This window comes from Miniopterus schreibersii (genome assembly GCF_964146895.1).
Source record: "Miniopterus schreibersii genome assembly, chromosome: X".
Classification (NCBI taxonomy): domain Eukaryota; kingdom Metazoa; phylum Chordata; class Mammalia; order Chiroptera; family Miniopteridae; genus Miniopterus; species Miniopterus schreibersii.
The window spans coordinates 6,548,512-6,574,989 of NC_138104.1; the positions used below are offsets into that span (position 1 = coordinate 6,548,512).

Sequence of the window (26,478 nt, forward strand, 5' to 3'; positions counted from 1 at the left end):
TAGCAGATCTTTGTGTATCTGAACCAGCATTTAGAACTTGGCCAATACATACCAGATTCTAGTAGCATTTGCAGCCTCATTTTTTATGCATCTAGTTTGGGCTGTATCAGTAGGGTTGGTTAAGAACCACTTATATGTCCCTTTGTATTTAGAGGTTGTCTCTTCAGCTTTGCACTTTCCTGGCTCTGCAGAGAAAATGTATGCACGTTTTAAAGGGCAAGAGGCACTTAAAAGTATCACGAATATCTATTATGACCCATCATTATTACCCCATGCACAAACATCAGCAAATAACAGAGGAAACTTTTCTTTTAACCAAGCCATTTAAACAGGCTTCGCCTGGCTGGGTATGGCTCAGCGGTTGAGCATCGACCTAGGATCCAGGCAATCGGCGTTCAGTTCCCGGTCAGGGCACAGGCCCAATTGAGGGCTTGATCAATAGCTCTCTCATAATTAATGTTTCTATCTCTCTCTCTCCCTCTCCTTTCCTCTCTCTGAAATCAATAAAGATATATTTTTAAAAAATTAAAAATTAAAAAATAAAGCAGGCTTCACTGAAAATAGCATTAAATGGGATATTTCTTTAAAAAAAATAAGCCTCCCATACACCCTCACATTTAGTTCTTTTCATTAAAACTACCAGTTCACAGGGCAGGTGATTTTTTTTTTTTAATGTTTTTATTGTTTCAGAGAGAGGAAGGGAGAGTGAGAGAGAGATAGAAACATCTATGATGAGAGTCATTAATTAGCTACCTCCTGTACTCCCCCTGCTGGGGATCGAGCCAAAACCCAGGCATGTACCCTGACTGGGAATCAAACTGTGACCTCCTGGTTCGTGTGTCTACGCCCAACCATTGAGCCATGCCAGCCAGGCGACAGGGCAGGTTTTTTGTTTTTGTCTTTAAAAATGATGCATGTGCCTTGAAAAAAAACTGAAGCCACACAAAGAGGCGTAGAGTAAAAATAAAAGTCCCCACCTGCCAAGTGCCCTCCTTCTGAGGTATCTGCTGTTAATAGTGTGAGGTGCAATGACAGACTGACTTCTGTTCCTGGATGGCTCCTTGCTTCTTAATGGACTTTGGGGTAGATTTGGTTTAAGTAAACTCAATGTATCTGTTATCACTAATATAGACAGAAGCTTGTTGATGCTGAGGGAAAGGTTTTGCTGCCAAGTGTTGTCACCTTAAGGGAGATATGACCTGGACTATGTTATATGATAAGGTCCCTGTTTTTACTGACCATCCCCTGGGTCTCCGACCCTGATTCAGAAAATCTTTCCCTCAGGTGTTGATAGAGTGGTCCAAGAAGTAGCCCAGCCAGTCTTGCCCAGCCATCCCCATCTCCTCTCTGAGTGAGGATGAAAGGGCCTTATGCTCATTCTTGGGACACATTCATTAGTGTCATTTGCATGGTGGCTCTGCCTGTGGCTTCAGTTGTTCTGCCTTCCATCTCACTTTCATTAGCAATTGCAACCTGCCCTCTGCCATCCTATTAGTTTGTTGCCAAGGATTGTATATTCTAATGCTTATGTGTATTATTTGGGTTAGCTCAATATTTTTACCCCAGTCTACTGGGGGAAAGGAAGAAAGCTGGCATAAGTGGGAAGAAGGTGGAGTGGCCTGATAGTCTTTTTCTTTTACCATTAAAGCCTTGCTAATCTAAAAAGAAAATGACCACGAGAGAAATTCTGGGCTGTTTCCAGATCACTTTCCAAGATGAACAGGCTAGGTAAATCAATTAATAAATTAGCAAGTATCTATTGGGCAGCTATTGTGTGTAACAGTCTCTGTTAACCCCTCTGGCTCACTCTCAAATAGATAGATGATGATAGATGATAGATAGATGATGATAGATAGATAGATGGTAGATAGATGATAGATGATAGATAGATGATAGATGATAGATAGATAGATATAGATAGATAGATGATGATAGATAGATAGATGATAGATAGATAGATAGATAGATAGATGATAGATAGATAGATAGATAGATAGATAGGTAGATAGATAGATAGATAGAGATAGATGATAGATAGATAGATATAGATAGATTAGATAGATAGATATAGATAGATGATAGATGATAGATAGATGATAGATAGATAGATGATAGAGATAGATGATAGATAGATAGATGATAGATGATAGATAGATAGATGATAGATAGATATAGATAGATAGATAGATAGATAGATAGATAGATAGATAGATAGATATAGATAGATAGATAGAGATAGATGATAGATAGACGACAGATGATAGATGATAGATAGATGATAGATGATAGATAGATGATAGGTAGATAGGTGATAGATGATAGATGATAGATGATAGATAGATAGATAGATAGATAGATAGATAGATAGATAGATAGATAGATAGATGGTAGATAGATATAGATAGATATAGATAGATGATAGATGATAGATAGATAGATGATAGATAGATGATAGATAGATAGATAGATAGATGATAGATGATAGATAGATGATAGATAGATAGATAGATAGATAGATAGATAGATAGATAGATGATAGATAGATGATAGATAGATAGATAGATAGATAGATAGATAGATAGATAGATGATAGATAGATAGATAGACAGATAGATGATAGATAGACAGATAGATAGACAGATAGATAGATGATAGATGATAGATAGATAAATGATAGATAGATAGATAGATAGATAGATAGATATAGATAGATAGATAGATAGATAGATAGATAGATAGATAGATAGATAGATAGATGATAGATAGATGATAGATAGATGATAGATAGATGATAGATAGATAGATAGATAGATAGATAGATGATAGATAGATAGATAGATAGATAGATAGATAGACAGATAGATAGATGATAGATAGATAGATGATAGATAGATGATAGATAGATGATAGATAGATAGATAGATAGATGATAGATAGATAGATAGATAGATAGACAGATAGATAGATGATAGATAGATAGATAGATAGATAGATAGATAGATAGATAGATGATACATAGATGATAGATAGATGATAGATAGATAGATAGATAGATAGATAGATAGATAGATAGATAGATAGATAGATGATAGATAGATAGATAGATGATAGATAGATGATAGATAGATAGATAGATAGATAGATAGATAGATAGATAGATAGATAGATAGATAGATGATAGATAGAGATAGACAGATAGATAGAGAGATGATAGATAGAGATATAGATAGATATAGAGATGGAAAGGTTGTCAGGGCAAGGGGGCACTAAGGATGTGGAAAGGAACATGAAGACCACTTGTCTCCCCTCTGAATTCAGGATCTCTTACTATGTATGCATTATGAACTTTATAATAAGGGAAGTGAATTCATATGGAAATACCCTCACCCAAATTACCTAGTTTTTTCACTGCAACGTGTTCAGACTTTACTAATAATGTCACATGATCTTGTGTGAAGTTTCCACGCATGAAGTTGCCTTGTATCTTACTTTTGATCCTGCTAATCAATTCGGCAGGTGCTAAAGAAGAGCTGGCCTTTATGACGACCTGACAAACACAGCTAGAAAGCAGAACAAAAAAGATGTTGCAATTATGTCAGCAGTGTGCAGCTTGGCCTATGGTGATGAAATTCTGTATAAATGACTTAATGGTAGTTCATAAACATCAAATATTTTATAGCTATTAAGTAGCAAATCTTAAGAAATTATAGAAGACAGAATATTGAAATTGTCTAATAAATTTTCTCATATAGATGATGATAGATAGACAGATAGATAGAAGATGATAGATAGATAGATGATAGATGATGATAGATGATAGATAGATAGATAGATAGATAGATAGATAGATAGATAGATGATAGATAGATAGATAGATAGATATAGATGATAGATATGATAGATGATAGATATAGATAGATGATGATGATATAGATAGATGATAGATAGATGATAGATGATAGATAGATGATAGATAGATAGATATAGATAGATAGATGATGATAGATAGATAGATAGATGATATAGATAGATAGATGATAGATAGATAGATAGATAGATGATAGATAGATAGATGATAGATAGATAGATAGATAGATAGATAGATAGATAGATAGATAGATAGATAATAGATAGATGATAGATAGAGATAGAGATAGATAGATGATAGAGGTGGAGAAGAACTGTCAGCAACATTTTCATTATGTTGAAATTGATTAGCCATACTATTTCTCTAAAAGTTTGTAATAATTAATAGAGGAGATGAGGTACTCAGGATTTATTACTTCAGAGAAAACCTTTTATCCTTCTGGTCTCCAATTTATCCATTATTACTGCAATAAGGCAAATAGGCACATGCTCAATTAGTCTACAGAGATGTGTTCTATAAAAGGCCTATTTGAATAATAGTGATGTGATAATGATAGTAGCTAACATTTATGGAGTTCTTGCTCCACATGTTTTGATTCATGTTATCCTCACAACAGCCTTATGAGGTAGTGCTATTATTATCCTCATTCTACAGATGAGAAAACTAAACCTTAACCAAGGTCACAAAGACCTAATATTTCATTTCTAAATATTATTTCCACTAAAAGACATGTTATGAAAGAATAGGGCTGTCCTTGACCTCAACCTCTGTAATGAGTTCCTCAAAGATTCTACTTTCCTCTACTGCTCCATGACAGAGCACACTTCAGATTCACAAACTTACTTGTACCTTTTCTCCATTTCCATTTGTAGATAAGTCTTTTTGAAGAATACATTTCTTACGTTTCCTACCAGCTGTTGAAATTTAGATGTGCCTGTGTTTACTCAAAGGTTTTACGTCCAATTTAAGATATCCCTCCCCCTCCACTTATTCATATTTGGTGAAGACCCTGTTCATCTTACACATTTCAATTGGGGCCTCTCTTGTCTCATCTGTCATCATTCCAGTCAAAAGAGAGCACTTCTTTTTAAAATCTCTCCTCTTGCTGCAACAGACTCTATTCTTAGCACCCTGAACATTTCAATTGCTTTTCCATGAGTCTTCTTTGACCTTCTTGAGTCGCATCAAGCAGCCCAGCAATAGCCAGGGTTCTGCGAAGAGCTGGCCTACGAGGCTGAACAGGACTAAGGATGTCATCCATGTTGCTTTTTCAATTTTACTGCTCAGTATTTTGTGGACATTTTTGATGTCAACAAACACTTTATTCCCCCATCCCCAAATTATGACCACTTTGGAGTCCCTTTTCTCTTCACTACAAAGAGGCAGCAGGCAGGCTGCTAGGCTGTGCTGTGACCAACCAGAACAACTTATTTCATGAAGACAATAGCCCAATTACAGCCTCTGTAAAATAATCACCAGGTACTTTGATCTCCTGACAACTCTGACCAACAGACTGCATATACAGTCTCCTGACAACTCTGACCAACAGGCTGCATATACAGAATTAAATAGAAGGGAAATCAGAACTAAATATACCAGCTATGAATAAACTCAGCTCCTACCTGTATAGTACATGGGAAATTGTAGCCATCTCTTGCCCTTCTCTCTGTTCCAAATAATGCAAAAGAAAATTACATAGTCACTGAAATCTTTAAACAAACATCACGACTGAGTACAGGGCTTATTGTTAACAACAACAATCATAATTATACTTTATTCTTATGTAACTCACTGCCATCTTCAAATCACCCTCCAAATCATCAATACATTTAGTTCTCAAACTAACTCTGGAGAGTGGGCAATCCAAGGATTGTCACTCCATTTTCTAAATGAGGAAGCTAAGTCTCAGAGAAGTTAAATGATCTGCTTGATATCATATAACTGAGGAGTCAAAGAACTGGGAGCAGAATCTAAGCTTTCTGGATCTGAAGCCTAACATAGTGATAGTAATACCAAGCATTTACTATGTCTTTTGCTAAGCACTTTACATAAATTATCCCATTCTACCTTTCCAATAGCCCTGTGAGGACTGATAATATTGTTATTCTCATTTCATAGATTGGGAAACTGAGGCAGGGAGAGATTAATTATGTTGCCCAAGGTCTCACAGACAGGAAGTAGAAGAACAAGGATTTTAACCCAAAGAGCCTGACTCTGGGAACCACATTATCACAATAGGCTTTTACACCTATTATTTGAGAGGAAGTTTAGTCATATTATGTTATCTGTCATGTATTAAATAAAAAATTCTGATTCAGCTATTTATAGAAAGTATTTTAAATGATGGCAGATAATTTGGAATGCATTGATTGCATTTCATATAGTCAAAATATTTATCTCATTTAAATAGCTTAAAATCTGTGTGCTTATTAATCCTTTCAGGGTCTAACATTGTAAAACTTTGAAGCACTGGAGTAAGTACTGAGAATTGGGGCAAGGATGATGGGAGATAGTTTTGTCACACTCTGATTTCAAATCTATACAAATAGAAGAGAAATTTATTATGTGAATGCCAGCCTTGCAAACAACTGTGTCACTCCTGGAAGAACCAGGCTTTTTGCAAGAAGTCCACAATCTAGAACTTCCATTTACCATTTACAATCCCAAAGTCATTCCATACTCCCATAGCCCACAAAATATGTCTCAAAAAAAACTGCCACATATATAGATCAGAAAAGCAGAGGATGGTTTCCTTAATGGGTTTTTGTGCAGATTCCAAAGAAGGTAACGTATTTTGACCCTCAATGATCACAGTTGAGCTTTGATTAATAATATGTACTTGGGTGGAAGAGCTATTTACTTACATCTAATCAGGTATAAGATGGGTTACAAGTACATCCATTTTGAAAAATTACTTACAAAAGTTCTGTCCATGGTTATTTCTTCCTTAGAAGTGTTTCTGTATCAAAAGCATCAAAATTATAGAAAAATGAAATAAAGTACCAAATATATAAAGACACAAGTTCAGGAGAAGGACAACTCTGAGGTAAAACAGAATCTCCCAGCTTGGAATTCAAATAATACTAGGGCTCCAAGGAGATCCTTCAAAAGAGGTTGGTCATTATTCATGTAACAAAATGGTAGTAAGCCTTTGACTCAGCAAACCCACTTTCAAGAATTTATCCCATAATAGTACCAGCAAGGATTTATAAAAATATATATACAAGGGTGGAAATAACTGAAATGTCCATTACTAGGTATTTGGGTAAATACACCAAGGCACACTCATACAAGAGGATCCTTTGCTAAATCTGTACATATTGATCTGAAAAGATGTTCCAGATGTTCCTTTAACAGAGGACTAGTATATGCACAATGCAAGAGCAGAGGAAATATTTCTCAGATGACTAATTGCTTTGGTTATCTTCTCCTTGATATTACTCAGTGCCTGCCAATTTCACTACAATCAGCTCTCCAATTTTGTGCCCCAGGCAAGTTTTGAACTAGTCAGCATTCCTCACTTTAAAAAATTCAAGTTCCCTTTGGAATTTCTAATTCCTGGAAGTGCACTGTCCAAAAATAAAAGGCCTTATATATCCTCTTGCATTGGTCACTCTGAGTGTTTCATCTTTTAAGGCATGATTTTTTCCCCAAGTCACAGAATCATAGCATTTTAAAGCTAAAGGGGGCATTAGAGGTAACTGAGTCCAATTCCACTATTGCCTTTTCTTATTTTCTTCTGTTTTGTTCTCCCATTGGCTTTATACTTTATAGTAATAATACAAATGTATTTCTCATTCCAAAGAGAACCTACACTCAGAAGGAAAGATACAACTCAAAATGCAGCAGTTCCTACATCTCAGAAAAAAAAACACACAGGAAGTCTCCCCTGGATAATAACAAAGCCACAATGCCCTCAAACTGCCTTTCAACCCACAGCAGATGACATTCACATACCTGCTTTTAATTTGAATAGCCAGATTAGCAAGAGCAAATTCACTGTTCTGAAACATAGAATTCATCTGTAAAAGACAAAGCATATCTGTTTTAGTAGTCCTACTCCTCTATCTTAACCGAGAGCAAAGTTATCTGAGATGATGTGATCATTAAGCTGCATTCATTATTTCAGTTGGTTCAACATGTCCATCTGTTCCATTTGGTTTTTACCTACTGTTATGAGTTTAATTGTGCCCCCCGCCCCAAATTCATATGTTGAAGCCCTAACTGCCTAATGGGACTATATTTGGAGATAGGGCCTTTAAGGAGGTAATTAAGGCTAAATGAGGTCATAAGGTGGAGTCCTATTCCAATAGGACTGGTATCACTATAAGAAGGGTAAGAGACACCGGATCTCTCTCTCTCCCTCTCGCTCACTCTTTCTCTCGCTCTTGCTTTCTGCATGCACACACACAGAAAAAGCCACATGAGGATGCAACATGAAGGTAGCCATCTACAAGCCAAGGAGAGAGACCACACCAGAAACCAACCCTGCTGGCACCTTGATCTTGGATTTCCAGTCTCCAGAACCTTGAGAAAATAAATGTCTGTTGTTCAAGCCACCTAGAGCATCATATTGTTAGGACAACTCTAGCAGACAAATATACCCAATCATGTCAACAACTTATCACATACACTTGAAAATAAATGCTGATGGGGAAAGAGGGGAAACAGACATGATCATTTACTGTTGGTGGGGGTACAAGTTTGTATCACCTATCTGGGGGGTCACTTAGCAATAGCTATTAAAATGTGAAATATTCATGTCCTTTGAGTTAACAATTCTAGTTCTAGGAATTTATCCTAAAGAAATACTCAAGTGCCTCTCCAAAATTTATTGCAAGGGCATTATTGTTAGCATCATTTCCAAATAGAGAAAAAATAGAAACACATGAATGCCCATCAATGGATGCCTAGATTAAAAGATACTACTTCACAATTATCTAGTGAAATCCTATGCATCTGTTAAAGTGTATGTGGTAGATTTATATTTATAATCATGAATATGCTTAAAGTTAGCATAATTAGTATGATTTCAATTATTTTTGTAAAAGAACATACATGCATCAATGTTATTGTATGTATAGAAAAAAATACCTCAAACTGTAGTTAATACAAAGAGCAATATTAGAGGATGTATATTTTCTGGGTTTCAGGTTTCAGTTTCTGGATTTTTACAGAGAGTATGTAGCTTACCAGAAAAATGTAAAGATAAGTAAAATATTTATTGTGTAAGTGAAAGAAAAATTAAAATGCAGAAAATAAAAATATTTAAATTCGATGGCATAGACTTTGTTATCACTGCTCTCCTACGTTCCCCAAATAGGAAAATTTGTCAAAGACCCAGAATTTGTATCAGAGGAGGGAAAGGTACACTTCTAAACAAATTAAAATATTCACATCCCATAAAAGCTTCCAGCATTTAGCACTACAAAAGAAAAAAAACACATAAATCCTCATGGTGTTGATTACAGAGTGGACAGATTTTCAGCAGAAAAGTCAAAAACAATTAGTTGTGAAATGTATTATGGGTAGAAAAAGTAAAATCTAGTTTTAATCCGCTCAATGTTTGTCATATATATAGATACATACATACACATATTCACATATTTTATATGTACCATAAATGTTCAAAAGATTATTTTACCCAATTTTCTGCTAATTCATTTAAGGCACTGGTAATAGGGATTGCTGACTCTTCACCAAAGACAGAGAAGCTCATTCCAATATTGTAGAAGGAAACTGTAATTTAAAAAAATAAGGAGATTAATTGTATTTATTGAGTTCAAGAAATTTAACTTCTGTCAATTTGGTCAAAATTGCTCTTTATTTTATTTTTTTAATTATTATTATTTTTTGTTAATCTTCACCCGAGGATATTTTTTCCATTGATATTTTAGAGAGAGTGGAAGGGAGAGGGAGAGACAGAGACAGAGAGAGAGAAACACCCACATCAATTGGTTGCCTCCCACAGGGACTGGCCAGGGTCACGGATGGAGCCTGCAACCAAGGTATGCGCCCTTGACCAGGAATTAAACCTGTGACCCTTCAGTCTGCAGGCTGATGCTCTAACCACTGAGCAAAACCGACTAGGGCAAAATTGCTCTTTATTTTAAAGAAACTAAACAGTAAAATCTCATTCTTAAACTTTGCTTAATCTAATTCCAAGGTCAAGAACTAGCACTTTGGCTTCATATTCAAAAGCAAAACAGGAACAAACAAAACAGAAACAGATGCATAGATACAGAGAACAGACTGATGGTTGCCACAGAAAAGGTATGTTGGGGAATTGGGTGAAAGGTGAAGGAATTGAGAAATACAGATTGGTAGTTACAGAGTAGTCACAGGGATGTAAAGTACAGCATAGGAAATACAGTCAATAATATAGTAATAATTATGTATGGTGCCAGATGGGTACTGAAAATATCAGGGAAACATTTTATATATGATTGTCTAACCACTATGCCATACACCCAAAACTAATACCAAATAATATTAAATGTAAACTGTAATTGAAACAAATTTTAAATAATTTTTTAAAAAAGCAAACAGGATGTACCATTGCACTTTTGTTTTAATTATTTGGGCCGTTCCCTACACAGATGATACACATTCTACAAATCTCCCAAATCCTCAATTTTTGTTGATCAACGGATCTCCAGTTAATTTAACAACAAAGCTAAACATAATCTCACAAGATCATTTGTTCTGAGGAAATATTTTTTCCTGTGTCTTTCTGCTTCAGGTTTTTCTCTTTGTAGTTACCTCTTTCTCTTGTTTGCCCTATCAAATTTCAATTTTGGAATACTAAAAGTTGAAGGAACATCCAAAATTTGAGCAATATGAAAGCCAAATACTTTCTGGCCACTGGTAAGCATTACAAGTCATCTGGAGGTGAAGAATGGAGAAGGCTGAGACTTGTATCAGAGAAATATCTTCTGGTGATTTCTGATCAATATGTCAGACCTAAGATTATGTAATCCTCTTATTGCAAAGGGGGCGAGCTTCCTGATCCATGTTCACATTGGCAAAGTCAGAACATCAAGAACAAAGTGGGTGGAAAGGAGATTTAGAAATGTCACACTGAGTAAAAAGATACATTTGCATTATATTTAATAAAGCGAATATAAGATGGCTAGAGAGTTTTATATTTGGATAAAGTACCCACTGTACCCACTGACTGAAAGAGTTAAGAAACACCTATACCCTTCTTTATCCTTTTCTGCCTTCAGAGAACTGTCCACCTTGGAGAACACATGGCTGGCTCATTGTGCATGCATTCTATTAGTGATGCACCGCACACATTATGGAACGTACCTGTGGACTTAATGGCAATAGGTGAAGTCAATGTTTCCATAGATAAAGAGGAAGGTGTAGAGCCCAGCCAGGTTGTCTCAAAAGAGGAAGAAAGCAGTGAAGACACAGTTGCTGTAGAAGGATGTGTTACTCTTGTAGATGTGAGTGGAAATGAGGCTTCAGTAGTTGTAGATGTAGTGGTGGTTATATTTGGAAGGGAGTCCAGTGTGGGCTGCACCTCTACTGCAGAGGAAGTTATAATGTGAGGAGTGTTAGACACAGTTACCAGAAGGGAACCTGAAGTAGTAGCCTTTGAAATTACAGATTCTGAAGTGGCAACAGAAGGATTTGATGGGAGTGTGGTCCCAGGAGTTATAGATGTGGTAGTCTTCCCAAATATTTGCTTAATGTCAACCAAAGTGGTAGGGATAGATCTTGAGGATATTGATAATGAAGGGCTCTCAGACATCCCCAAAATAGGAAGAATTCCTGACTTGGAACTTGATGACATTGCCATAACATCTCCAGATACAAGGCCAATCTGGGAAGCTGTGAATGCTGACCAAGATCCAGAAACAAGGTATGGAGTCTCTGTTTCCATCTTCTTGGGTGTAGGTACACGAGTAGTGGTGAAAATTGGAAATTGACAATCTTCAGCCATGGGTGTGTTCCAGGAAGTCATAAGTAGAGATTGGGTGTTACTAGATGTGGTTCTTGTTCCCATAACTGGAAATTCAACCATTTGGGATGTAGGAGGAAGATAAGTCTTTGGAGTAGAGAACTCAGCTTTAGTACTACAAGGTGAATAAAGAAATGATGTAAAAGAGGGCAGAGTTACACTGGATGGAGTCCATGGATAGTATGAAACAGGGGTATTTACAGATGTGGTTCCTTTTGTTAGTTCAGTTGCTGAAGTATTTTCTGACAAGGAAGTGTTTTTTTGTGTGTTTGAAGAAAGGAAAGTGGTGGCTTTTATACTTTTTGTTGGTCCAGGAATGCTCTTAAAGCTAGCCAAAGATGGGGAAACCTGAATATTCAAAGAAGTATGGAGACTATCTGAAGGAGTCAATGAAATCACACATTTAGGAACAGCAGTTCTGGAACAAGTATTTGTGAGAATTGTTACTCTACCACCGCTTACAGTGGATAGGGAGCTGTTAGCAATCCCAGTTAATATGCACAGAGTTGTAGCCTCATCTCTTTGGAATGACTGTGGAGTTGTTGATAGAAATGGTGGAAATGTGGTCTTTGGAATGGAAGCAATTGCTTGAGTGTTCTGAGAACTGAGTAGAAAGGAGACAGTGGTGCCTACAAATGGAGTCACCACCCCAGACATAATAGTGGATGGAATGGTTTTCACAGAGGAATAAGTTGGCTCTGTTGGAAAGGAAAAGGACGTAGGTGTGATCCAGGAGGGTATCTCTGTCATTTTTGAAGTAGTAATAGCAGAGAAAATTGTGTTTCTTGAAGTAAGCCCAGCATATGTCACAGTTGTGACATCCAATGTAGATGTTTGTATGGTCATAGTAGTCCTAGGAGTAACTGAAGACAATAAAGTAGAAAATGATCCGACTGTTGTGGAATTGTCAGAAGAAACAGCTGGAGGTGAAAAAGCAGAGTCACGAACTGACATTGAGGTCATTTCAGACACTGGCCCAGAAGTCGCTATAGAGGGACTTCTCAAACAATCTGGGTGTGTTGTTTTAGAAGATTTGGTCATTAGTATTGTAGGAGTATCAGAAACTCTTTTGGAGGTGAAGGCAGTGACACTAACTGGCAATGAGGACATCTGGTAAATAGGAATGGATGTTGCCATAGAAGTTTTCCCAAGAAGTGCTGTAGTTACACTTGGAGCAGAAAGTGCTGTAGTGATCCCATCAGTAGAAATAATTGTAAAATTGGCACTAGATAGTTCAGTTGTGGAAAGAGACAGAGACTCGGGGGAGGTCTGTGTGCTTTCAGAAATGGGAAAGGCAACTGATGTCACCTCAGGTTGAGTCCTGGGTGAAAGCAAATGTGAAAGAGCTGTGTTGATGTTTATAGGATTTGATATTCTGGTTGCCCTGAAAGTTACAGTATTTACAAATGAAGTGTCCTGGTGGTATGAGAAAGGATGAGTCACAGAGGTGGTGCTTACTGTCATTTTCTCAGTCCTGGGAGTATATATTGAAAGGGCACTCATGCTTTCTTTATCAGGAGACAAAGATGTGGTAATTGTCAGAGCTTCTGAAGGGAGAGCTATTTTTCCAAGACTAGATATTTCTGAAATGTGAACATCTATGTTACTCGACGTCCAGGTGGTATGTGTTGTCTGTGTACTCCCTGGAGTGGGAGATGAAACTGAAATCCCATCAGGTGAAGTCACAAGTGTAATCTCTGAAGGTGAATGTGTTTGATGACTAGAAATTTTTGTGGTCTCAGCAAATCCAATATCTGTCACTTCCAAGGATGAAGTACTCTGGAACTCTGAAATAAAAGGGTTCTTTGATGGGGACATTTCTGTCACCTCCATAGTTTCAGCAATGTTTCCTAGTGAGGTGGTCATCTGCTCTTTGTCAGAAGAAAAGGTAGAAACATCAGTCACTGATAGAGTGGGGACCAGTGTGTTTTCAAGACGTGTGGGAAATTGAGAAATGTGACCATCTGAAGTTGTAAGTTTATTGGCAGAGGTGTGTGAGGGCATGGTCTCATCAATAACAGAATTTTTCGTGGAGGCAGTAACCAAGCTAACAACATCACCACTACCACTGAAAGTATACAGAAAGCTGAGAGCATGGATAGAAGTCTCCTCCACTCGAGTTATGGGCTGGGTTGCTACTGGTGTAGACATAGTTGAGATCATCTGAGTGGAGGACACAACAGAAATATTGTCAGGAATATTGTCAGGGAAAGATTTAGAGCAGGCAAGAGGGGATGTGGGTGAACTAACTGTGTCAGCTGAAGTGGAGAGAAGGGTGATCTCAGCCTTAGTTGCCACAGGACTGGTAGGTCTCAGTGAGGGGACTGGAGTTTTTGTCAGAAAGGAAATTGCTGTAGGTGTCATTCTGACAGAGATCATTGTGGGCTCTAAAGTGGTGTGAGTCGAGTCTCCATGGGTAGGCACAATATCACTGGTTGTGGAAACAGTCTGATCCAGTGGTGGCACCAATGCTGTGGTCACTCTAGCTGATGACAGAGTTGAGATATCTGAGTGCACAGATGTGGAGGAAGCCCTGGCCAGTGCAGAAGGCTCAGACATGGTAACTTTAGTCTCTTCAGACACCACCAAAGAGGTGACAGCAGAGACATTAACTGGTGAGAACATATGGGTAATAAGCACAGGGGTTGCAGAGAAATGGGTAGCTGTAGGCTGTGGAGGCAAGATACTAGTAGACAAGGACATAGCTCTCCTGTCTGTAGGACCAGTGGCAAAATTGGTCTCCAATATCCTTATGATAGAAGCAACCAGGGGTTCAGGGAATGTCTTTGTGCTCCCAGAAGTTGGAGATGGAGTTGGATTCCCTTCAGATGGAGTCTCTGAAGTCCACTGTGCTGTGCACATGTGGATGGAATTAAAGATTTCTGCAGTTCCATTGTATGAAGTCTTAGGTGTGGTTTTCACTGATTTTGGAGAAAGCCAACATCCTCTCACCTCAGTAGTTGCAGTTTTATTATCTAATGGGGCAGTCAACTTTTCTAAATCAGGAAAAGGGGAAACAGTAACAGAAGCTGTCACCATTTGTACAGACTCATCTGTTGCTTCCAGCATTGTTGCAAATGGAGAAATCTCTGTTGTTGCTGCTATAGTGGATCTTCCCTTAAGATAATGGGAAGTTGTTTCTTTCCTTGTCACAGAAGTATTGAATCTTTGTGTTGTTGCAGACTCTGGCACAGGGATTGTTGTCTCTCCAAATGCATTTGTATTTTTTATCTCTGTTTGTGTGGTCTCAGAAGCACTCTCCTCAATAGAAAAATTTGGCTCACTGTCAGCAAGGGAAGATATTATATCTACCAGTGGAACAACTGTCTCCCTTGATGTTGAAAGAAGTTTGTTTCCAGCTACTGTGGACATAGGGGTGGTGTTTAATAATAAAGAGGTAAGTTTAAACTCAGGCAATTTGGTTACAGATATGGTTCCAGAAATTATGGAGAAATCAGCCAACCATGGAGATGTCAAGTTGGATAGAGTTGTATATCTGTCTATAATGGCATCAGTAGTGATAATAGCATCAGTGGTAGTGGTAGACTCACTTTCTGTGGATGCTTCTGGAGGGATAATAATATCAGTAGTTGTGGATGAATGTTCTGTATTAGAAGTACTCCCATGGAATACTGATGTCAATAGGGTCTGGTTTGGTCTGGAAGTCCAATTGATCTCATTGGTGAATAAATGGGCACCTTCATCACTTATTGTTGTGAGGCCAGATTCAGATACATTGGATGTGGAAGTTGATCTAGTGGAAGTCAAAGGAAACATGTTTTCATCACTTGTGGGTGTATTCTTAGTATGCACTAGCCCAGTGACTGTGGGGTAAATCATACTTTCAGCAGCTGTATGAGCAAGTGTGGTTCCAGGAGTCAAGGCTGTATGTGTAGTCTCAGTATCAATATTTGTCTGTACATTCGGAGCTCCAGTGAGTGAAAAGGATGTCCTGAAAGGAAGGGCCATAGAAGAGGCCTCTTTTGGCATGGAGATAGATATTGTATTCTCCACTCTGGATGAAGAGACATCCTGGAAATTTGTAGATGTCAATTCTGTTTCAGGTGTTTTTAGCTCAGGAGTTGTCTCAATAAACTTAGTTGGAAGCGTCACTGAATGAATTGTAAATGATATTTTTGTATCAGTCATTGCCAATGTAGATGTTTGATTTCTAGGAAATGTAGTATTTACTGGAGCAGCTGTGGAGATGGGCACAGACTCAGGTAGGACTGCTGATTCAGTCCCAATGTGAGTAGAACTCTGTTTCACTGTAGAACAAGGTACAGTTCCAGCCACTGTAGATGCAAGAAACTTCTGGTCAGCTGTGGAGATAGGGAGTACTCGAATACTTGTGGATTTGTGTTTGGGCCAAGAGAATTTAGACTTGGATGTTGACTCAATAGATGAGCATAAAGATGTTGTCTTTATAATGATGAGCTGAGATCTAATTGCTGAAGTTTTGTATGTAATTGAATTCTTGGTAAATCCAGATGTGTATAGGAAATTAGTAGCTGTAGTTGGATGAAAGGTCTCAGTAACAATGGCTCCAGACATTTTTGTTGTCATTGTGCTCTCTGAAGATGGGGATTTAGTTATTTTTGTGGAATTGGTAGTAGTGCCTATGGAGGTATTCTTGGTAGGTAGAGCAATGGCTGCTGAAGTAAACAAAATGTCTGCTACGAATGTAGCTGTCTCAGCTATGGATGTCTTTAAAAATGTTGGTGCAGTCATTGTTTCCAGAGATGGAGAGGTATTGGAATATGATATGATTGTATAGTCAGTTGCAAATACAGGCATGCCTTTAGACATCATTGTAGAAGAATATACAGTCTTTTGCGGCTTTAGTTCAGTAACTTGGGATGGGGTTGTGAAAGCTATTTGTTGTGAAAGAGTTGTACTTGTTTCTTTAATTGTTATATTTTCAGAAACAACTGAAAAAATAGAAAGCATGTGTTACTTTAGGTTCAGCTTTAAAAATAAGAGACAATTCTTTAAGAAAGAGTTCTATATTTTCTTCTCATATATTTAAAAGGAGATAAGTATCAAATATAATCAAATCACTTAATTCCTTAGTTTTACTTGCAATGATTTTCTACTTTCTAGAATCTCTATATAGTTCTTATAATGCCATGATTAAATGACAAGTCCATTCCATAGTGTCTACATAAAAAAATATATAGGCACTCCTGAAAGAGGCATGCATGCTACAGTAGTACAATAATTGAGAGGATTAGCTTTGGGAAATGAACCAATTTATTGAAAGACACAGTATTAAAACTTAAGAAGAAATAAATAACTTGAATAGTCTTATATGTATTAAAGAAATTGAATTTTGTAATTAAAAATCTTCAGTAAATAGGACCAGTTTTGGATTCAAATAGATGTAGTTTTAAATCCTGGCTCATCACTTACTCATTATGTAACCTTGGACTAGTTAATTAATCACTCTGTGTTTCAATTTCCCCCTCTGTAATGTGAGATAATAACACCTACCTTATGAAATTGTTTTGAGAATTGAATTAATGCATGTAAGACACTTAGCATAGCACCTGGCAGACATTAAGTGGTCAAAAAATAATTAACCATTGTAAATAAAGGCTTGCTATTTTATCTTTCTCTTTCTTTCTTTATTTGTTTTTATTAAATTTATTGGGGTGACATTGGTTAATAAGATTTTGTAGGTCTCACCCTGGTCTGTTTTGCTCAGTGGTTAGAGCATCAGCCAGAGAACCAAAGGGTCTGGGTTCGATTCCCAGTCAGAGACACACACCTGGGTTGCAGGTTCTCCCTGCCCTGGTCGGAGTATGTGTGGGAGGTACCAATCAATGTGTCTCTCTTACATCGATGTTTCTCTCTCTCTCCCTTCCACTCTCTCTGAAAAACAATGGAAAAAATATCCTCAGATGAGGATTTAAAAAAAAAACTCATTTCCACATAAAACCTGTACACAAATGTTAGTAGCAGGTTTCATTTGTAATAACCAAAAATTGGAATCAGCCCAGATGTCTTTTAATAGGTGAATGGCTAAACTAACTCTAGTATATCCATAACATGGAATACGCTTAACTGTAGAAAGGAATGAACTATTGATACAAGCAACAACCTGGATGGATCTCGAGAGAATTATGCTGAATAACAGAAAAAGGCCAGTCCAAAAAGGTTACATACTGTACGATTCATTTTTGAAATGACAAAACTTAAGAAAGGAGGACAGATTAGTGGTTCTCAAGAGTTAGAGGTGCAAGGAGCAGAGTGGAGTAGCAGGAAAGGGTGGAAAAGAGGTGGGGGTGTTTTAAAAAGGATAACTCGAAGAATCTTTGTGGTAATGAAACTATTCAGTATCTTGACTGTGGTGGTGTAGAGAAACTGTCCCAGGTGAAAAAAAACCTGTATAGAACTAGTGAAATCTGAGTATGATTGGTGAATGTTATCAATGCCAATATTCCAGTTGTTATACTATAGCTTTGCAAAATGTTACTATTGGGAGACACTGGGCAAAGTGTACAAGGGATCTCCAGGTCAATAAAAATTCAGTGAAAGAAAGCAAATGCAAAAGCTCACACTGTGCCACAACTGAATGTCCATTCGTACTGGAGGAATTACAGACGCCATGGAATCTAGCCTCCACTATTAAAGGGCTCATAAACATGTTTTGCCACATTCATTGAGTTCCCGTTTGTGAACAAGTAATCACTTGCACAAATGATTTGCATGAGCTGTCTCTGTATTTTAAAGCAGGGATAATCCATGCTTATTCACAGGGGTCTGTGGGCTTAATTGCCATTTGCTCCTTCACTCTAGACAAAATTGCATCATTGCAATCATTGGGAGCTGGAGAACAGAGGTATAGAGTAGCTGAATATTTATGAGGCGTTTTGTTGCAGATGTACCTGCCAACAGAATAGTAAGTAGAACATTTGCTAAGGTACCAAATTCTGCTAGTGATTTGGGTATATGACCTCATATGAAATCTTTGTGTTTTTCTAGCTTACATATCACACCTGGTTTTTCTTTCAATCAACTCTGTAAATATAATTCAGAGTGTGTTTATAAGATTTGTGATAAGTAATGGCAACCAGAAACTGCCACAGACAGATCTGCCTGTGGGGTAAGAAATAAATATATGTATATACAAAATGAGCATCTTTAAAATGATGAGAAAAAAATTGCAAAGTGGTTTCTGTATTCAATTTCCAGGCAAGGACATGGAAAATGAATTCTGTGATAGAGAGAATAGCTAGAGCTTCCATCTCTGAATCTATAGGATAATGTCACCCTGTGCAAGAGAATACAAATAGGGAGGTTTGAGTGAACTACAAACAGCTCCTGCTTATCTTTGTGATGAAAAATGAGGATAGCACAGAGAATTGATGTACAAGGGCAAAATCAAATTGACTTTTAGCTAGTAGAACCCATCACCATGGAACCTTTCCTATCAGAGCTGATAAGTGGATAGAGGGTTTAATAGTGGGCCAAACAAAGGCCTAGAAATTACATAAACTATGTAATAAATCTCTGCACACTTCAAAAATGGTGAGTTCATAAAGTAATTCAAAGCACCTGGATCATTAAATAAGTTAATGAATCTTAGCAAATCAATAGCTCCACAGATACAGTACCCTATGTTTTGATACAGTGGAGATTTCCCAGGATGAACTCAATTCATGTTATTTCATTCTTTTCAAAGTGAGGATTTCTTAAACAGATTAACTAAAAGTAATTTAATCTGCATATCTTTAGGAAGGCACTTTGTCTTCATACATACACAAGTGAGAACAAATCCTTTTTTGGATCATGTACCTGAGCTGAGATTAGGAGATTAAGTTCAACATACCTAGAGAGGAATTTTAGTTTATGATAACTCCCTAATGGTCACTCCAAGAAATTCCTGACAACATCCATTTCTTTTAATAATATTGTAGATTATTGTCACAGCAAAAAACTGGAAGAAACTTAAAAGTTTTTCAAAGGGAGCTTATTGAATAGATTATGGCATATCCTTATTTTATCATGCTAATTAGCATCACCCCAATAATCAGCTCTACATTTTCTGATAAGGAAATATATCCAAAATGTATTATTAAGTGTAAAAAAATGATACAGAAGGGTATGTATATAATGATAATCCAACTGTGAAAAAGAGAAACAAAGAACATTTGCATGTGAACACAAGTTTTAAATGGTTTCTACAAGGATACATAAGAAATTATTAACAATTATTACTTTTAAGAGGCACTTGGGGTAAGGGGTCGAAGATAAAGAAGACTTATTTTAATATAATCATTGTGCATTGTTGAAATTTTACCATGTGTATCTATTACTTTTACTTTAAAAAGTAAATCAACTTTAATGAATAAATTAATAAGACACCTAGTAAAGATAGAAAATCAAATTGTAAAAGCTTATATCCTTTTCCCTTGAAATTCTACTTTTAGTAATGTGTCCTATTAAATTATTAGTCCACAGATACCAAGATGTGTGTATGAGAAAATTTATTGTAGCATTATTTATAATTGCAAAAAATTGAAAGCAACTAAAACACTCATCAATGATGATTCAATTAAATAAATTATAGTACATCTATGCAATGGATATATGCAACCCTAAAAACAGATGAGTAGATCTAAATGTACTGATGTGTTTGTGATAATATAGTTAAAATAAATCAAATTGTAGAACAATATGTATTTATGAATATATTATTTTCATTTTGTTAACTGTACACACCCATCCACACCCATGCACACATACACACACACTTACTTAAATCCATAGAAAAAAATTCTAAATAAAATAGACACTTCTGTGGAGAGGATTTGGGGGAGGTTTTACTTTATACTTCATGTACTTTTGTATTATTTGAGTTTGTTGTATTCACAATCGTAATATATTACATTTGCAATTTTTAAAAATAAAGATGCTTAAAAGCTACTCCAAAACTAAATTACTAATGAGTAGCAACTTTGCTGTTATTATTATTAATCATTGTGCTATTTAAATATTCCTGAGACATCTCTAACTATAGTAAATACTTGTTTATTAAACCCAGGTAGGGCTCACAGTTTTCAGCAAATGTTCCTCAAAAGTCTTGTTCTCATGAATATATAAATATATACATATATAATTTATGTGTAAGTAGATTTATTGAGATTTGTAACCTAGCAAAGTGTTCATTAAAATTTATTTTTTAAAGGTCATAATCCTTCTATGGACCATAAATAGCAATTTATTAGGCTAAAGCTGAAGTTAGACGTGTTGTAGTAACTCGTATTGATCCATATAATTGCCCCATTTTCTCAGATGTCATATGGCCAAGACAGAACTAGAAGAAATTCTAAGGTTCTTGCATTTTCTTTCAGAGGTGAGCAGGCAGTGATTGCAGCTAGCAGCCCAATTTCCCCAGGTGGGTTATCAGCACCAGCAATTTCCTTCAAAGGAAGCTTTTAAGACAGTGGTTCATAACCTTTTGTTGGGGGCAGAGATTTCCCTGAGTTAGTACTAATGATGTGGGGGTGAAAAGAACATAGGCTTTGCAACCTGACAAATCTCTGTTCAAATCCCAGCTACGCTACTTATTTGATGGGTGACTTTAAGCAATTTACTTCTCTGAATCTCTCTTTCCTCATCTATAAAATGCCTAGCACATGGTAAGAACTTAGTAAAAGGCAGCAATTATCATATTATTTTATCATATTATTTTAGAATATGATGGAAACTATAGACTCTGTCCTCATGAAAAAATCCATCTTGCACTTGTAGGATGTTTCATACAATTTTAAGGGCTTTGTCTACTTATCAAGGCCATTTTGGACCTCAGGTTAGGAATTCCTGGTCTAAGGTTTAGAAAGAACATTTGAAGAAACCTGAATAGTAGAAGCAACATTTTCTAATCATTTTGCTGATTGTCATTTTAGGTGGTATTTTCTTTTGCTTGTTTGTTGTTAGATTGTTTGTATATTATGGCCACCAAGACTTAATCAGGCCAAGAGGATAGATTTGACATTAAGTGTACAAAAGAGCAAAATAAATGAGGGCTGTCTAGCACTTTAACACATCAGTTAGATTTAGCGATTTACTGGCAAGGTGGCAGAAAAGACCATGGCAATTCACTGGCCAGATTAGATTTTCAAAGACCACTGCTAACCACATGGATTTAATGGAGTCATACTTCTGGTTCGTTAGATCAAAGATAAAGTCACTTTAAACTGATTAGGGTGAGCTGTGCAGGCTTAAATTTACTAGTCCCTAGCTCAGTTTTGCAATCAGAGCCAGTTAGGACTATTCTCTTTTATTTTTAAGGCTTCAGAGAAAAAAACCCACACACAAATGTGTTCATGTAGTAGCTCAACAGAATAGCTATCCTGTTCCTTTGCATCAGTCTGATCTCAAAGAAACACAGAAACCCCTGGAATGTGCCTCTGCCATTAACTCAAATAGCATCCAGGCAGTTGGTTAAAATGTATCTCCATAGTCTGTGAGAGCCCTATTAGACATGGACCTAACCCCTATTCCCTCACTAACCTCCTATCCAAAATCCATAAGAGCAGTAAATATTGTTCTTCTAGGAATATGTGAACATTTCAAACAATGAGATAAAATCCAATCTTGATTCTGTTATCACTGACTTTACCCACACTTCAGGACTGCTGTGTGGATGGTGGAGAAGACTGGATTTGAGGGGACAGTGGGACTGCACAGAGAAAAATAATCTTTTATTTCCTCATCAAAACTGGAAAAAAGGGAGAAAATACCTGTGTAATTTCAAAAATCCAGTTTTCTTACAAGAACTCCATTGCAACATCATCATTACCCTCAAAATAAAAATGAATTGGCTTATAAATACCATTCCCCATTAAAAGGAAGCAGGGCTCTTTGGTAAAATGGCTGAAGAGAGAAAGTACAAGATAAACCTATAACATCTTGTGCCAAAAGTAAGGAAGTGCTCAAAAAATGATGGAAACATGTCAAAAGGACACAAGAGCCAGACTGAAGGACTCCCACTGGCCAAATCTGGGCCAATTTGAACATCAAAATAAACGATAACAACAGATTGTAACCCAAAGTAAGAATCCATGAGTTTATCTGGATATAAACACATAAACAAGGGAAAAAATAAATAGGTAAATGTGAAGAAGAGAACACTTTTCCTAACAATAGAAGACTAACTAATAAATGTTGAAAAATAATGGAGTTTTTAAAATCATCAATTTGCAACCCTCATAATAATAAGTGATCGAAGCAAGAATCATCAATAGATGCAAAACTACTGGGTGAAAGTTTGTTAAGAACAGGATATTTACATAGCCCCCAAATATCTCCCTAGAAATTACTTATTAGTTACAAAGGAAAAAACAGTAACTTTACAGTGGAGAAATCTAGCATCATCATCAGAATCAAATGATTGAAGTTACCAAGACCAGTAATGGGACACATTAACATCACTAAAGACAAGGAAATAATGTTTTGTTCCAGATTAGAATCTAATGAGACATGATAACAAAATTCATTATGTGATCCTGAACGGGATCTTGGACCCAGCAAAAAATAGCTATAAAGGGAATTATTAGAATGATTGGCTAAATTTGAATAAGGACTATGAATTAGTGTTAAATTTCCTGATTTTGATCATTGTACTGTGGTTATATAAGAGAATGTCCTCATTCTTAGGAAACACACACTTCGATATTCAGGGGTAATATATAGGGATAATGAGGCATTATGTCTGCAGCTGTCAAATCATTAAGAAACAAATAAATAGTATGTGTGTGTGTATGAGTGAGGGGGAGGAGGAAAGAGAGAGAGAGAGAGAGAGAAGGAGGAGGAGGAGGAGAAGGGAAAGTAAGAGAAGGAGAAAGAAAGAGAAGGAGAAGGAGGTGGAGGAGGAGACGGCAGAGACGGCAGCAGCGGCGGAGACCAGAAAGAACAGAAGAACAGAAGAAATCTCTAGAAGAGGAACTAAATGAAATAGAACCAAGCAAGCTACTAGATACAGAGTTCAGAATATTGTTTATAAGGATGCTCAAGCATATTAGTAAGGGTATTATGAAAACAACTGAGACCATCGATGACATAATAAAGTACCAATTTGAAATGAAGGCTACACGAACTGAAATGAAGAATAATTTAGGACTGAAAAACAAGATGGCAGCGTAGGTAACAGCTGCACCCGCCACCTCCCGCAACCACATCAAAATTACAACTAAAATACAGAACCACCATCACTCAGAGCCTCCCGAAACCTGGCTGAACAGAAGCCCCACAACCAGGGAGCTGAAGGAGCACCGAGAACGGTAGGAGGGGTGGAGACACAGGTGGATCGGGGCTGGATCCCAGGGACGCAGCTGTGGGCCCACACCCGGTGCTGTGGTTGAAACCCGGAAGGGAATCTCCGCGGCAGAGTTTTCCTGGAGGAGGGAGAGGTCCTAGCCCCACAGCAGGCCCCCAGCCCAGGGCTCCAGGCCAGGAAGAGACTTCCCCACAACTCCGGACTGTGAAACCAGCAGGAACTGTCCCTGAGGGTCACGGAGGCAGCGGGAGCCCCAGGCAGCTCCTCATAAAGGGCCTGTGCACAGACTCACTCAGACACGCTCCCTCTGAGCCCAGCACCGGGCAGCAGCCTGAAAGAACCTGGGATACTTGGGGAGGAACTAACCTGCCTGAATCCGGAGGAGAGCTGGAGGGGCGGCTTCCTCCCAGGCAGGACAGCTGGCAGAGGCCATTGCTCCTTCGGCGAGTGCTCCCGGCACACAGCCAGCAGGCAGGTGCCATATTTGAATCGCCAGCACCTGACTCACACCGTTGGCCCCGCCCCGTGATTCCCGGAGGCCCAGCCCTGCCCCACCTGCAGCTCATCCAGGCCATCTCCAGGGGCTTTTCTATGCAAGTGGCCTCTCCAGCCTCATGCTTAGGACTTTCCTAAAATCTCTCAAACAAGCAGCAGCAGGCCCCATACAGCTTGATAAGTGGCCCCAGGCCTGGCACTAGAGGCAGCTGCATTGGCTCATAGCTTGGCCTCTCCTGGACAATGCCAAGCCCAGCACAAGTAGCAGCAAACTACAGTTTGCTGTGTAACTCATGCTGGGTGGCCCTGGTCAAGGAACTGGCACAGGCTGACTTTGCACCTCCCAGGCAGCCCCAGAGACAGTGCACCTGGTGGTCAGACTTGACCACGCTGGATTACAACCCTACCACAGCCACGAGTGACACACTCAAGGGGCGCACTTGGTGAACACCAAAGCTCCACTGAAGTAAATCCTACTCCATAGGGGTGTCTCCAGCACAGCAGCTCTCTGGCTGTAGTTGCAGCTGATCCTCACAGCTGATTGGCCTGGGGGTTTTTTCCTCCCAGTGACACCAATAGCAAATAAGGCTCAACTACAGCAGGACAGTGCACACAGCCCACACAAGGGAGCACCTAGAAGGCCCAGCTCAGGAGACTGGGGAGGCTGAGCCACTGGACTCTACAGGACACCTACTACACAAAGCCATTCTGTATATTCCAGAAGACACAGCAGCTCTTTCTAATACATAGAAACAAACACCTGGAAGCAGCCAAAATGTGGAAGCAAAAAAAAATGTCACAAAGGAAAGAACAGAAGAAATCTCTAGAAGAGGAACTAAATGAAATAGATCCAAGCAAGCTAACAGATAAAGAGTTTGGAATTTTGGTTATAAGGATGTTTAAGCAGACTGTTAGGGAAATAACTGAGAAAATCGATAACATAATAAAGGACCAATATGAAATGAAGGCTACAGGAACTGAAATGAAGAATAATTTACATGGAATCAATAGTAGAGTAGAGGATGCTGAGAGTCAAATCAGCAATTTGGAACATGAGGAAACAAAAAACACCCAACCAGAAGAGAAAAAAGAAAAAAGAATCCAGAAATATGAAAACAGTATAAGGAGCCTCTGAGACAACCTCAAGAGGCCCAACATTCGTATTATTGGGCTGCCAGAAGGAGAGGAAAGAGAGGAAGAAATTGAAAACCTATTTGAAAAAATAGTTACAGGAAACTTCCTCTCTCTGGGGAAAGATATAGACTTACAAGTCCAGGAAGCACAGAGGGTCCCAAACAAGAGGAACCCAAAGAGGCCCACAGCAAGACACATCATAATTAAAATGCCAAAGGTTAAAGACAAAGAGATAATCTTAAAAGCAGCAAGAGAAAAGCAATTAGTTGCCTCCAAGGGAGCACCCATACGACTGTCAGCTGATTTCTCAACAGAAACTTTGCAGGCCAGAAGGGAGTGGCAAGAAATATTCAAAGTGGTGAAAAACAAGGAATTACAACCAAGATTGCTCTACCCAGCAAAGCTATAATTTAGAACTGAAGGTCAAATAAAGAGCTTCACAGATAAGAAAAAGCTAAAGAAGTTCATTACCACCAGACCAGGACTACAGGAAATGTTGAAGGGTCTTCTTTAAGAAGAAGCTAATGAACAAAAGAACCTGATGAACTAAATAGATCCAGAGACATTGACACAGGCAACAGACGATCATACTTCAGAGAAAAGAGGGAAGGGGGAGGTGGAGGGTGGGAAAAGATTAACCAAAGAAGTTATATGCATATATGCATAACCCATGGACACAGTCAATAATGGGGTGAAGGCCTGGGGAGGGGGTGGGAGTGAGGT

General features: G+C 37.9%; 1 protein-coding gene across 1 annotated transcript in view; it reads right to left on the minus strand.

The window, feature by feature from the left end:
• The window catches only part of ADGRG4 (adhesion G protein-coupled receptor G4), a gene marked incomplete at both ends in the record, with an annotated part of 78,614 nt that overhangs the window by 44,059 nt on the left and 8,077 nt on the right, over positions 1–26,478 (minus strand). Inside the window, 7 exon segments of the mRNA XM_081126354.1 lie at positions 53–185; positions 3,397–3,560; positions 5,491–5,534; positions 6,788–6,827; positions 7,826–7,890; positions 9,513–9,607; positions 11,183–16,771. Of these exon segments, the coding sequence (XP_080982480.1) occupies positions 53–185; positions 3,397–3,560; positions 5,491–5,534; positions 6,788–6,827; positions 7,826–7,890; positions 9,513–9,607; positions 11,183–16,771 (6,130 nt within the window).